The sequence below is a fragment of the Leptopilina boulardi genome, unplaced genomic scaffold, assembly GCF_019393585.1.
Source record: "Leptopilina boulardi isolate dan_hultmark-lab unplaced genomic scaffold, ZJU_Lbou_2.1 LbouV2_110, whole genome shotgun sequence".
Classification (NCBI taxonomy): Eukaryota; Metazoa; Arthropoda; class Insecta; order Hymenoptera; family Figitidae; genus Leptopilina; species Leptopilina boulardi.
Window position 1 is genome coordinate 1034101 of NW_026137653.1, and position 15131 is coordinate 1049231.

The following is a 15131-nucleotide window of genomic DNA, read 5'->3' on the forward strand; positions in this document are numbered from 1 at the left end:
ATTCTACTATTGTCTACAGTAAATAATCTACTATTCAGTATAGTAAATATTCTACTGTTATATAAAGTAAATATTCTACTACTAGATGTAGTAAATATTCTACTATTCAGTATAGTAAATATTCTACTATTGTGTACAGTAAATAATCTACTATTACATATAGAGTAAATATTCTACTATTGTGTATAGTAAATAATCTACTATTCAGTATAGTAAATATTCTACTGTTTTATATAGTAAATATTCTACTACTGTGTGTAGTAAATATTTTACTATTCAGTATAGTAAATATTCTACTGTTATATATAGTAAATATTCTACTATTAGATATAGTAAATATTCTACTATTCAGTATAATAAATATTCTACTATTAGATATAGTAAATATTCTACTATTCAGTATAGTAAATATTCTACCGTTATATATACTAAATATTCTACTATTATGTATAGTGAATATTACACTAATATAGTAAATATTGCACCAATATAGTAAACATTGTACGGTTACGTACTCTAAAATACAGGAAACATTGATAAAGAAGAAATCTACATTATCAATTGCCGATAAAAATAAAATCTATCTTATTAGAAAATTCAAATGAAAAAAATTGAAAATAAAAATTATTTCAAATTTTACGATCAAAAATATGCGTGTATTTTTTATTAAAAAAAAAAAAAGAAAATGTTCAAGTGACTCTAATTCCCTCAAGTTTTCAAGTATATAGAGAATTTTGTCAAGGAGGAGAATTCGTAACTGCTGACCGGAAAATCCCATTTGCATAAATTTTCTATACATGTAGGTCAGTGACGAGGGGGGGGGGTGATGGTGGTATGTAATATAGTTTACTCGATAATTTGTAAAGTTTGCAACTTTTCGTGATTGCAGATCCTTGCGCGGGCGTAGAGTGCATGGAACCGGAAATCTGTCAGCTGGACGAATCGAGGCAACCGGCCTGTCGTTGCGGTGAACAGTGCGGCCTCGAGTTTTCGCCAGTTTGTGGCAGCGATGGCAAAACTTATTCCAACGAATGCAGCCTCAGACAGGAAGCTTGTAGATCAAAGTTGCAGCTTAGAAAGATCTACAACGACGCATGCACCTCAGGTAATAAAGTCATGCCAGAATCTTAATCGAACTATCAAACTTTGTTTAAAGCGCGCCAAGTTCAACTACACTCATTTAACTGCCTTGTTGTATTTTCTTTTTCACTATTGAGATTATTTACAAAAACACATTCACAAATAAAATAAAATTCTAAGCTATTCTTTTAACTTGATTAGATTTATATATAAAAAGAGAAACTTTTGTTCCTCTTAAAAATAAAATTACTTTAAGTAATGAAAAATCATTATTTTTTTTTTTTAATTTTTAGTTAACAATCCATGCGATGGTGCACATTGTGCTTCTTATGAACAATGTGTAATTAATAAAGTTGGTTATGCAACATGTGAATGTGGACCAAAATGCGAGCCTGTTATGAGACCAGTTTGTGCCAAAGGAGGAAGAACGTATCCATCACTTTGTGAATTAAAACAACAGGCATGTCTTACCAAAAGCAATATCGATTTGGCCTACACGGGAAATTGTGGATCTAAAAGTCCATGTTTATCGAAGGTAATAAATCCCTTTTTCATAAAAAAAAAGGTAATTTATAATTCCTATAAAATTCCCTTTTTTAATACGAAAAAAAAAACATAATTGCTCTTTGACAGTTTTCCTTAGGTGTTTTCTTTGAACTCTTAAAGAATGGAGTTTTCTTTTTCCCTTTTTTTCGTTATCCACCTTTTTCCACGACGCGACGAACCACCCCCCCCCCCTACAGTTATTGCTAATTGGATGGCAACCTGAATCGGATAACGTCTAAGTAGTTGGAGTGTCTCGTGAATGAACACTGTTACCCAAGCAACGACTAACCGTTGACATAAACCTCTACCAAAGTAGAAAGATTTTTTTTTTTCAAAATACTAAAAAAAAATACAAGAAAAATACTAAGGAATAGAAAATGAGTTGGGATTTAAAGAAAGAGAGAGAAGAATTGTCTGTACTTTTCTGTCTTTTCCATAATTTGTTGAAAATTCGAAAAAGTGGAAAGACAAACGAGAACAGGAAGGGATTTAAAGTAATAAATCGTACTTCTTTTTGGACTGAGGAGAAAACGCTCTTTTTCTAGCTTTTCGTCTTGGTCGTCGTTTTCAGACATGAAAAGAAGACTTCTCATTCTTTTCCCTTTTTTTTATTTTTTTTCAATTTTTTTTTTTTACTATTTTTTTTTTCTTTGCAGGTCTGCCAATGGGGTGCAGTTTGCGCCGAGAATGGAGACACGGCCACCTGCGAATGTCCCACTTGCCCAGCGGAATTTCAACCCGTTTGTGGCAATGATGGCATCAGTTACGGAAACGAGTGCAAACTTCGCCTCGAGGCTTGCCAGCATCGTCGCGAAATTCGCGTTCTATACACTGGACTTTGCAGTGAGTAACTGATCAAAAAAGGAAAAAATTTTTTTTTGAAAAATATAATTTTCTTATTTTATTTAATACTCAATCAAAAATTTACTAATGGCGCAGTACTGGCGCAGTACTGGCACCCAGTATTGGCACCAGAGTTGACGTAACTTTGGGATGATAACATTTTACCAGTATTGTCTGCCAGAGTTGGCACCAGTACTGGTAACCACTACTGGTACAATACTGGCAACCACTACTGGTACAGTACTGGCTGAGTACTGGTAGTTTTGTAATTTATTGTATACGAAAAGAAAGCTTGAATTGTAACAGAGATAAGTTTTACTCTAGAACTTTTTGTAAACTAGTATTAATCAAAATGAAAATCTATTTGAGCCAATACTGGCTCAATATCGGCTCAGTACTGGTTTTCCAGTACTGGAAGGGTGATACTGCACCAGTACTGATACAATGAAAATAACAGTACTGGTTTAGTACACACTGCCCAGCCTTGGCAGCCAATACTGAACCAGTACTGCGCCAGTAAGTTAACTCTGGTATAATACTAAAATTTTTTGATGTGGGTATAATAAGAATGAAAAAAGTAGGGCATAAGTATAAGGGGGAAAAAAATGAGTTTCGTGCTTAGTTTCTAGCGTGCGTGTCATATGAATGGCTGACTTTTCCTTTTGCCCCGATTGCTGAAACGATTAATAATAAAAATGGTCTTTCACTCACCCTCGCATGTTGCTAATGAACAAAATAAGAGGTGCAGAACGTCTACCATTAGAAGAAAATTCACATAACAATAGTGTAACATCTTTTTATTTTCATATTTTGCGAAGGGAATAAAGGTTATACTTTTTTTTTTTTTAAATTATATATCAAACTTTGTATATGGAAATTTATCTCGAATATTAGGATCTCAATAGTCAGAAACTGTATTCATTTACAAAGCAAATTTACAAAAATTTACAAGTGTAAATACGAAAAGGGTATATAAAATATCACTGAAGAAATATCATTCAAATAATCGACAGAAATATTTACCAAATAATTTTATTTGAAATAAGTGAATAATTATTTGGTTCAAGTAAATATTTATTATTTGAATTAAATTTTTTTTCCAATGTAATAATTTTATTCTAAGTCGCAATTTTTTTTTTTTTTTTTTTTTACTGTATTTACTAAATTTTTTAAATAAAGTAGTTATTTTTGTATAAAGAAAAAATTTAAAATAGACTAAAATTTTAAAATAGAAATAAAAAAAAAAAAAAATAATAAAATTTGAATTTGGATGAAAATCTTTTTTGAAATTTCTGAGTCTCGTGTCGATTCATTTTAAAGGACGTAAGAACGTGTAAACTCGGTGGACGACTCGTGAAAAGGTCTGTAGATTAAAACACAGTCTCATGCATATCATGATGGCGCGACTTTGCTTTGCTAGGTATGAGTTGTTACCCGAAGGCATGCACACTGCATATGCATGCAGCAACCCCTCGTTCCACTTGATTCTAGCAACCCCCTTTACACCATGTGCAACCACCTCTACCACTAGCATCGCTTCCAACCCTCCAGAGATTCACGACGGATTTCAATGAATTCTAAAGATAACTTCTCCAGTCTTGCTTTAACTCTCTATCTCCCTCGTTTCCTCACTGTTTTTTTTTTTATTTTTTTGTCTTTCAACTCGAGATATATCATAAAACTAAAAAATTCAAACCAAATTTTTTAAAAATAATTTTCGATTTTAAGTTAAACGATTTTATTCTCATATTTCCAGACATTTAGATTATTCAATTAAAAATTCAAAAGTGCAATTTTCCAAACTTAATTATTTCATAACTTTCACGATTAAATGGAAGTTTGGTTTAAGCTTCATTTCTCTTAATGAATATTTATAAACTTCAAATTTTAAGACGCAATTCTAAAATTTCCATTTTAATTTCGATTCTCGCGAATAAAAATATAATTTTATTTTGACAAAAAAGTTTTGAAAATTTGATTTTTGTATTTGATCTCTTCATTCAATAGAAAATGGTTTTGTAGATTCTTCTTACTACTTTTTTTCCCCCTTCTTCTATTATACTCGGGCATATTTGCCTGAGAGATAATTTCCTTCCAAAGAGTATGCAGTTATGCAAATAGTAGGGAATCTTTATTAATGCCATTTTGAAGGTAGGTGAATATATATATATATATATATATATATATATATATATATATATATATATATATACAGAGAGAAAGAGAGAAAGCTGAGTTTATCGTCAAGTGGTTTAACGGAAACATACATAATTGAGACTAGAAATAAAACAGATATGAAGTGTCACGCAAATAAAAATTTCATCATAATTTATTTTTCCATTTTTCTCATGACTTGAGATTTTAATTTTTCTGTTTTGATTACAGATGGCTGTGAGAATAAAAAATGCGATTATTATGCTGAATGTGAGAGCGATAATGGTGGTGAAGCCAATTGTATTTGTCCAAAATCTTGTGAAAATGTGGTGAGTTCAAATTATTTATTAAATTTTTTTTTTTCAATTTTAGTACTTTGGAAAAATTATTTAATAATTAATTTTTTTTTTTTTTTGTTTGCTAATTTGACTTTTTTTTTATTTGATAAGACTTTTATTATTTGTATAAGATTAAAGTTGAGGAATGAAAAGTGTAAAAACATTATTGAAAGTAATCAAGTTTGACAGAGGAGAAAATCCCGAAGTGAAGAAGTTTCTTTAGAAAAGCGAACGATTGGACCATTCCGGACTGAGAAATCGAATAGCGTAGACTTCCTAATCCAAAGAGTGCATCCGTAGCGCCGCGCGTAATTCTGAATTCTTTGGCAGTGTGGGGGTGATATTCTCTGATGTCTTCCCATGATCGGCCACGTCGCATCGCCTTAGCGCAAAAGGAGAAAGGAATGGAACTCCTTCGGTGAAAAAAAAAAAAAAAAAAAAAAAAAGAAGACGAAAGAGAAAAAGGAATAAGAAAGATATAAGAAAAGGATGCCAAGTCCTTTACTTCTGTGCTACTCCTTCAGAAGCGGAATTTCTATCTGGTAAAACCGATGAACTCTGTTCACGTTCTCAAAGGAAACAAACACTGTAACTTTCTTAATGGAAGCCTATCAAACTCATCATTCGTTTCTGTTCTGGTTTTTTTTTTTCTTTTGTTTTCTACAAATCAGGAAACGAGAGATTAGTTTTACAAAAGATAATTAATTACACTATTAGAATTAAATAAATATATTTTTTGAAGTAAATAATTTTTATTTGAGACAATTAAATTTTTGTTTTGAAATATACAAAACTTATTTGATTCAAATAAAAATTTGGTTCAATTAACAATTTGATTCAATTAAAAATTATTTGTACCGAATAAAAATTGTTTGGTTCGAACAAAAATTTAATTTAAATAAAAATTATTTAGTTCGAATAAAAATTTGGTTCAAACAAAACTTTGATTCAAATAAAAATTTGGTTCAAATAAAAATTTGGTTTAATTACAAATTATTTGTACCAAATAAAAATTGTTTGGTTTCGAACAAAAATTTAGTTCAAATAAAAATTATTTAGTTCGAATAAAAATTTGGTTCAAATAAAAATTTGGTTCAATTAAAAATTATTTGTACCGAATAAAAATTGTTTGGTTTCGAACAAAAATTTAGTTCAAATAAAAATTATTTAGTTCGAATAAAAATTTGGTTCAAACAAAAATTTGATTCAAATAAAAATTTGGTTTAATTACAAATTATTTGTACCAAATAAAAATTGTTTGGTTTCGAACAAAAATTTAGTTCAAATAAAAATTATTTAGTTCGAATAAAAATTTGGTTCAAATAAAAATTTGATTCAATTACAAATTATTTGTACCGAATAAAAATTGTTTGGATTCGAACAAAAATTTAGTTCAAATAAAAATTATTTAGTTCGAATAAAAATTTGGTTCAAATAAAAATTTGGTTCAAATAAAAATTTGATTCAAATAAAAATTTGGTTTAATTACAAATTATTTGTACCAAATAAAAATTGTTTGGTTTCGAACAAAAATTTAGTTCAAATAAAAATTATTTAGTTCGAATAAAAATTTGGTTCAAATAAAAATTTGGTTTAATTACAAATTATTTGTACCGAATAAAAATTGTTTGGTTTCGAACAAAAATTTAGTTCAAATAAAAATTATTTAGTTCGAATAATAATAATTTAGTTCAACTTCAAATAAACTCGAAATCTTGAATTAGAAAAAAAGCACCGCTCCAGAAAATAGACATCGCAATGATTCATTAAATCCGCGTATTTTTCAATGAACCCTTATATTTTTTCTTTTGAATAATAATTAGAAAATTTCAACTCAATTAAAATATAATCAAAGAATGTAAATCAATAAAATTTAATTTAATTTATTATTTTCTTGATTGTAATGAATTTTTTTCACTTTTTGATAAATTGTAATGAATTTTTTTCACTTTTTGATAAATTGTAATGATTTTTTTTTCTTTTCGAAAAAAGTGAAATTATAATGGCAATAAAATTAAAAGATTAGCCTCAGTGTCCCCCCCCCCACCTCACCCAAAGAGGATGAATCGTTTTCACGACTCTTAGCATCCACAACATTACTTAGACCCGTTACGAAGAGGCTATTTCAAGCGAACAGCTATAATAACTATTACCTACCGCCACCACCGTCTGCTGCTTGCTACTGCTGCAAGCACCACAAATACCATGCTCTCGAATTCCAATTAGAACTAATGAAGCTGCTGCACACAAGGACGATTTCGTTTTACACCAGGTGCAAGACGCGTTTTTCTTCACAAAATTTATTATACAACCTATATATATATATATATATAAACTACCCATATTATGATCTGTTATCTTCCAAAATTAATAAATTTAATAACAGGCAAACAGGAAAAAATAAAAAAAGGGTAATCCTAATTAAATTTCATGTTTTTGCAAAACCACATTTTACGAGTAAAGTGAATTTCAATTATTAAACGTGCAACAAGTGTATTTCACACGCGTTTCAATTTACACTATTAATATATGCTTTTTTTAAAATTTTTGTTTCAATAAAAGTAATTTTTAATTTTACATTTCAAGAAACAAGTAAGAAACATTCTTTGAAATTTAAATAATTAACAAAACAATCGATTTTAAAAACCAATTTTTGACCAATGAATATTTTTAAAATAATTGAATTTAATTATATTTCTAAAATAAGTTTCCAATTTTTTAGAAATAAAAATTATACTCTTTCCCAAAACATGAAAATACTTTTATAAAACTATTTTCTTTTCATGTAAAAATTTAGTTAATTTTAACATAATTAACATATTCAAATAAATGAATAAAGAATTTTTTTTTTTATATATTTCTATTTAGATAAAAATTGATTGCAAACAAAGATTTTTTAAATTATAAGAGTTAATAAATTAATAATTATATTAAATAAATAATTATATTCAATTATTTATAATTATTTTTATTTTAATAATTAGTAATAATAATAAAAATGATAATAATAATAATAATAAACTAGTTAATGTTACGTCTGACTAAAAATGACTTTCACTACTGACTTTTAAATTACAAGAAATTTTATTTAAAGAAATGAAAACGGATATTTAAAATCCATTGGAAAAATTCTTAATTAATTTGAATATTTTACAGAGAAGAAAAATAAAAATACTTTCTGTCTGACTAAAACTGACTCGTACTACTGATTTATTAAATAACAAATTTTTTTATCTAAAATGAATTGAAACGGATATTAAATATTTAGTAGGAAAAATATTAATTAATTTAAATTTTTTTTAGGGATAAAAATAAAAACGCTTTATTTGATTAAAAGTGACATTTACTATTTGCTTTCGTAAATAACAAAAAAAATATCCATAAAAATTAAAAAGCGAATATTAAAAATTTATTGAAAAACGTTTATTTTAATATTTTACAGTGAATGCAGAAAAAGTTTTCTGTCTAATCGAAACCGACTCGTACTACTGATTTTTGTAAATAAGAATTTCTTATTTCATTGAATCGTTTATTAAAAATTTCTAGAAAGTTTTTTTTTAATTAATTTCTGAATATTTATGTAAGCAAATAAAAATACTTTCTGTCTGATTAAAAGTGACTCGTACTACTGATTTTGTAAATAAAAATAATTTCTATCAAAAAAATTAATCTTAATAAAATAAAAAATTCATTGAAAAATTTTTTATTTTCAATACTTTACAGAGAAAAACATAAAAATACTTTCTGTCTGACTAAAACCGACTCGTACTATTGATTTTTGTAAATAAGAATTTTTTATTTCATTGAATCGTTTATTAAAAATTTCTAGAAAAATTTTTTTAAAATTAATTTCTGAATATTTGTGTAAGCAAATAAAAAAATATTTTCTGTCTGATTAAAAGTGACTCGTACTACTGATTTCGTTCAAATTGTACAAGTATTTCTATTTTAAAAAATGAATCGTTAATTAAAAAGTTTATTTAAAATTTTTTTTTTAATAAATTTGAATATTTTAGATTGAAATAAAGTAGAATATTTTCTGTCTGACCAAAATTGACTTTTATTACTGATACCAAAATAAAAATAATTTAATTATTATTTACAGACGGGACATTTTTTTAAAAACAAATGAAAACGAATATTAAAAATTCATTAGAAATTTTTTTTATTGATTTGAATATTTTACAGAGAATAAAAATACTTTCTGTCTGATCAAAACTGACTCGTACTACTGATTTCGACAATAACAAATATTTCTATTTGAAAAAATGAATTAATTAAAATGTTTATTGAAACATTTTTTTTTTTTGAATTTGAATATTTTAGATTGAAATAAGAATATTTTCTGTCTGACCAAAATTGACTTTTATTACTGATACCAAAATAAAAATAATTTAATTATTATTTACAGACGGGACATTTTTTTAAAAACAAATGAAAACGAATATTAAAAATTCATTGGAAAATTTTTTTATTGATTTGAATATTTTACAGAGAATAAAAATACTTTCGGTCTGATCAAAACTGACTCGTACTACTGATTTCGACAATAACAAATATTTCTATTTGAAAAAATGAATTAATTAAAATGTTTATTGAAACATTTTTTTTTTTTTGAATTTGAATATTTTAGATTGAAATAAGAATATTTTCTGTCTGACCAAAATTGACTTTTACTTCTGATTCCTAAATTTAAAAAATTTATTTATTATTTATAAATACTTTTTGATGGAAATACTTTTATAAAATTATTTTCTTCCCATGTAAAAATTAGTTAATTTTTAACTAATTCAGATTTTAGAGTGAGAAAAAAAAATGTTAAAAGGAAATTTATTTTAACAAGATTGACTTCTTTTTTTAAGGTTGTTAGGTAATTGAATTAAAAAAAAAGTGAGAGAGAGAAAAAAAAATCCTAAAAGACACAGTTTAACAAAGCTGCTTATTTATGGTAATTTCTTGATGAGGTAAGAGGTTCTGCTTTTCAATTACAGACGCAGGTTGCTGGTGCCACTACTAAAGTTTGTGGATCAAACGGTATAACTTACGCCAGTGAATGTGCACTTAAAAAGGCCGCTTGTGAAGTACAAATCCTCATCGAAATTAACTATAGAGGAGATTGTGGTAAGAATTTTTTCTTTAAATAAAACAAAAAAAATACAAATAACAATTTATCCACAATTTAAATAAGTTTAAAAAATCAATTATTAAAATTTTCATTTATTAATTATAATAATATGAATATTATATCTAATAAAATTCTGTTTTTATAAAAATTTTGACAATTGATTTTTAGAACTTATATTTATAAGTAATAAATAGAAATGAAAAAATAAATGTGAAATAAAATTTTTAGAATTATGTTCAAATGTGGAATGTGAAAATGATGCCCATTGTGTGGCAGGCGTTTGTGTATGTCCAAAAAATTGTCCCAATAAATCGGGGGAAATTGTTTGTGGAAGCGATGCAAAAACTTATTCATCTGAATGTGAATTACAAAAAGCAGCTTGCGAGCGAGATACAAAACTTGCGCCATTGCAAGTTATTTTTTATGGCGAATGTGTTGAGAAATTTCCCGTAGCTGCTTTAAGTAAGTCTATAAAACATTTTTTTTTTTTAATTTAAATTAATTTATTTTTCTATAAACAATGAAAAAAAAAAAATTTGCCTTCCTTTCATGTAAACTAATTTCGAAAACTTGAATCACTTATTATCGTTTCTGAAACTGTTCGTAACTTATCAGACTATAGTTACTCACTCTCTCTCTCTCTCCAAAGCTTCGCTATAACCTTTGAAACCTCTAACTATTAACCTCGCAGCCACCATGTCCACTCCAGCAATAACTCGTCTAGTAACAACTGTGGCTGAAGTAACCGGCACTCAAGAACGTGAGGCTTGCAAGGATATTCATTGTGATTTTGAAGCAACTTGCGAATTGGGACCAGATAAATTTCCAAGATGCAGCTGTAAATTCGATTGCGCTTCAATATCACCGGAAAATATGCGCACTGTTTGTGGTAGTGATCATCGAACTTATCCTTCACTTTGCGCAATGAAAATGGAGGCTTGTCAAAGGCAACAGGAACTTCGACTTAGACCAATTGACCTTTGTGAAGGTTCGATTAATCATAATTTTCAATAATTTTTTATTGTCACGATTTTTTTTTTACAATTCCCAATCAAAAATTTACTAATGGCGTAGTACTGGCGCAGTACTGGCACAGTACTGACAAATATTGGCGCAGTACTGGCACCCAGTATTGGCGTAATTTTGGAATAATAACATTTTACCAGTATTGGCTACCAGAGTTGGCACCAGTATTGGTAACCACTACTGGTTCAGTACTGGCCGAGTACTGGCAGTTTTGTAATTTATTGTAAACGAAATGAAAGCTTTAACACTCTAAATCGAAAGATATTAATTTAATACCGACTTTAGGTACTAAATTGTCATTTAGTTCTATTTTAATACCTAAAATCGGTACTATTTTAGTACCTTTTTTTTACAGTTAACTGTAACAGAGATAAGTTTCACTCCAGGTAATACTTTTTTGGTATACTTAGGAAAAAGTGTTTGCAATTTTTAGTAACTCAACACAAATTAAATATTAATTAAATTAGTCAACTAACTAATTAATACGAAGGGGAATTTACTAGTTAAAAACGTGTACACTTGACTAACGGGATTACACCTCATATTACCCTTTTTACTAAGTATTACACGTTATTACAGAGTATTACACATTATTACAGAGATATTACAGAGTTTTTTGCGTTATTACAGCACTGTAATAACGCATTATTACATAGTATTACACGGTATTACACAGTATTACATGGTATTACACGGTATTACACCGTATTACACATTATTACAGAGATATTACAGAGTTTTTTGCGTTATTACAGCACTGTAATAACGCATTATTACATAGTATTACACGGTTTTACACTATTAAATGGTATTACACGGTATTACACGGTATTACACGTTATTACACGTTATTACACGTTATTACACAAGTATTACAGGAAGAGTGTACACTTGACACTGTATTACACATCATTACAGAGATATTACAGAGTTTTTTGCGTTATTACAGCACTGTAATAACGCATTATTACATAGTCTTACACGGTAATACACAGTATTACACGTTATTACACGGTAATACACGTTATTACACATTATTACATGTTATTACACAAATATTACAGGAAGAGTGTACACTTGACTACTTGAAGAAATTCCCCCTCGAATTAATATTTTATTATATAAAAATCGAAAACACAAAGAATTTCCATAACTTCTTATAATATATATTGCAAATTATTATTTTAAAAAATCAAAAAATAAAGATAAAAATATTTTTTATTATAAAACCAAAGTTTTTATAATATATAAAAACATTTCAGTAAAAATAAAAATGTTTATAAAATAATTATAATTTATATAATTATGCAATTAACAATTTAATTATTTTATTATTCACTTTAATTTATTAATTATTATATCAAATATAAATAAATTAACATTGAATTCAATTTAATTTACATAAAACAAAATTAGTTTACAAATTAACTCATCACAAATATAATGATTTAATAAATAATTCCTGAATTACTGAAATTAGGTTTATATTAAAAAAAAATTATCTAAATTATTTTTAAATTAACATAAAATTTTTGTTTATAATTCACTTTTGGAAAAAAAAACTGAAAAATAACATCCAGAAACAAATTAGAATAATTTTATTGACCATTGAAATATATAAATTTGTAGGTTTAACTATTTTTTATAATTTCTATTGAGAAAGGTTAATTATATATTTTATATTATTGATAATATAATATTCGTCCAATTTTACTTGCAATTCTATTTAATTTTTTAAATTAAATTTATATTATAAATTTTATTTTAAAAAATATTAATTTTTTATAAATAAATTTATTTATTTTTAGTTTGATCGTTTAAAATTTTTTTTTTTTGGTTTATTGCATATCTGAAAACAAAAAGAAAATCTTGCAAAATATTTTAGACTTTTAGAAACTTTTTGTTTAAATAATTTTACCCACAGAAAAGCAAAATGAAGTATATTTTAATGTTGAAAAATAAAATCAAGTTGAAAAAAATTTTGATGAACAAAATATTTAAACAAAAAGATTCATCGGAGTTCACTCTAGAACTTTTTGTAAACTAGTATTAATTAAAAAGAAAATTAATTTGAGCCAATACTGGCTCAATATCGGCTTAGTACTGGTTTTCCAGTACTGGGAGGGTGGTACTCCACCAGTACGGATACAATGAAAATACCAGTACTGGTTCAGTACAGACTGCCCAGCCTCGGCAGCCAATACTAAATCAGTACTGCGCCAGTAGTCAACTCTGGTATAATACTGAAATTTTTGGTTAGGAAAATTTCTTATAATTTTTGCAGGTGTTTTTTTTACTTTTTTCCCTGATTTTTCCTAGTTTTTCATATTTTCAGAAATCCTTAATTATTTTGCTTTTACTAAATTTCCTCCTGCTTGCAAATTTTCCTCATATATATAAATTTTATATTTTTATAACTTTATAAATTATAAAAGAGGATATATATATTTACAACTTTTCAAACATCTCATATAATTAAAAAATTTATGTTAATTTAAAATTATCTTAATATTCACTCCCGGATAAATAGTTTACTAGCATTTATTTGAGACAAATAAAATTTATTTATAAGTAAAAAATTTCTTATGTCTCAGAGCCTAATAAATTTTTTATTTCTTTTATAATAAATAAAATTTATTTAGAAGAAATAAAATTTTATTTAGCGTAAATAAAATTTTTTATTTAACTCAAATAAAATTTATTTGAAATAAATATTTATTTGCCACTTATATAAAGGAGAAATAAAAATTTTTTATTTAACTCCAAATAAAATTTACTTTGTAACAAATAAATATTTATTTGAAACAGGTAAATATTTATTAGGCTTTTGTATATCTTTTATCTGAGATTTATTTAATTCAAAACTAATTTTAATATAAATAAAATAAAAAAAAATACATTTCAATTTTAAAATTCGATTTTTTAATTTTTAAAGTCAAAAAATTTTTTTTGTTTTTTTTTTGCAACCTAGGTCTGGAAGTAAAACCCTGCAATGGAGATCCTCCGCTAATTGATGCAGAGGGTAGAGAAATCGATTGTGGAAATGGACCACAACGAAAAGATTGTCCCAGTAATAGTTATTGCCATCAGACACAACGATTTGCTCGTTGTTGTAAAAAAGGTACGAATATTAATGAAAAAAAAAAATTACCCTTAACTTAAAATATAAAAATAAAATTGATTAAAAAAAAAAACAAAAATTTATATAAAATTGAAAATTTATGTAAAAAAAAAAACAAGATATTTTTAATCTAAAATTTTATAAAGAACTTTATGTTATAAAGTATTAAAAGACAAGTGAAAGCTAAAGGAAATATTGATTGAAGAAAATTTAAAAACGTTTTCATATTTCCAAGCGAGAGAATATATTATTCCCCTTTTCATTCCACCTTCTTCTTCTTCTTTTTCTTTTTCTTCTTTCTTTATCAAAGCGTAATTACAAACGATTTTTAGATAATATTAAAATAAAATTTCCACTTTGCAAAAAAGAGGTCAGAGTTGAATTTTTTAAAATTAAAAAATTGTAATAAATTCTACATTGAAAAATATAGTATAATTTTTTTTTTCAAATTTTATTTTTACATTAATTTGTTATAGAACAAGGTGTTCAAATTGTGAGGTGTATAGATTCGTGGCATGGTTGTTGTCCCGATGGGAAAACTATTGCACCGGGGGCTGATGGAGCAGGTTGTCCCAGTGTCTGCAATTGTAACCGATTAGGTAGTATGTCTGATGTTTGCGATCCTGAATCTGGCCAATGTGAATGTCGACCAGGTGTTGGTGGGACAAAGTGCGATAGATGTATGCCAGGATATTGGGGTCTTCCCAAAATTAGCGAAGGTCATCAAGGATGTATACGTAAGAGACACAAAAAAAGAAAAAAATTAAAAAATTAACCCAATTTTACAAAATTAAACGAAAAAATAATTTTTATATTTCTATCTAAGCGAAAATTAATTTTCACTATTAATTTTTTAAATTACAAGAAATATGAAATTAATAATTATATTAATAAATTA

The 15131-nt window shown here is 26.5% G+C and overlaps 1 protein-coding gene across 10 annotated transcripts in view; it reads left to right on the plus strand.

Annotated features, from left to right (window-relative positions):
- The window catches only part of LOC127277400 (agrin-like), a 260690-nt gene that overhangs the window by 229756 nt on the left and 15803 nt on the right, over nt 1-15131 (plus strand). For all 10 annotated transcript variants that reach the window (XM_051298541.1, XM_051298515.1, XM_051298526.1 and 7 more), the window contains 9 exons: nt 890-1105; nt 1374-1615; nt 2283-2469; nt 4855-4952; nt 9953-10082; nt 10315-10548; nt 10778-11074; nt 14084-14233; nt 14710-14970. In XM_051298541.1, coding sequence (XP_051154498.1) covers nt 890-1105; nt 1374-1615; nt 2283-2469; nt 4855-4952; nt 9953-10082; nt 10315-10548; nt 10778-11074; nt 14084-14233; nt 14710-14970 — 1815 coding nt within the window. The remainder of the gene's footprint in view (nt 1-889; nt 1106-1373; nt 1616-2282; nt 2470-4854; nt 4953-9952; nt 10083-10314; nt 10549-10777; nt 11075-14083; nt 14234-14709; nt 14971-15131) is intronic.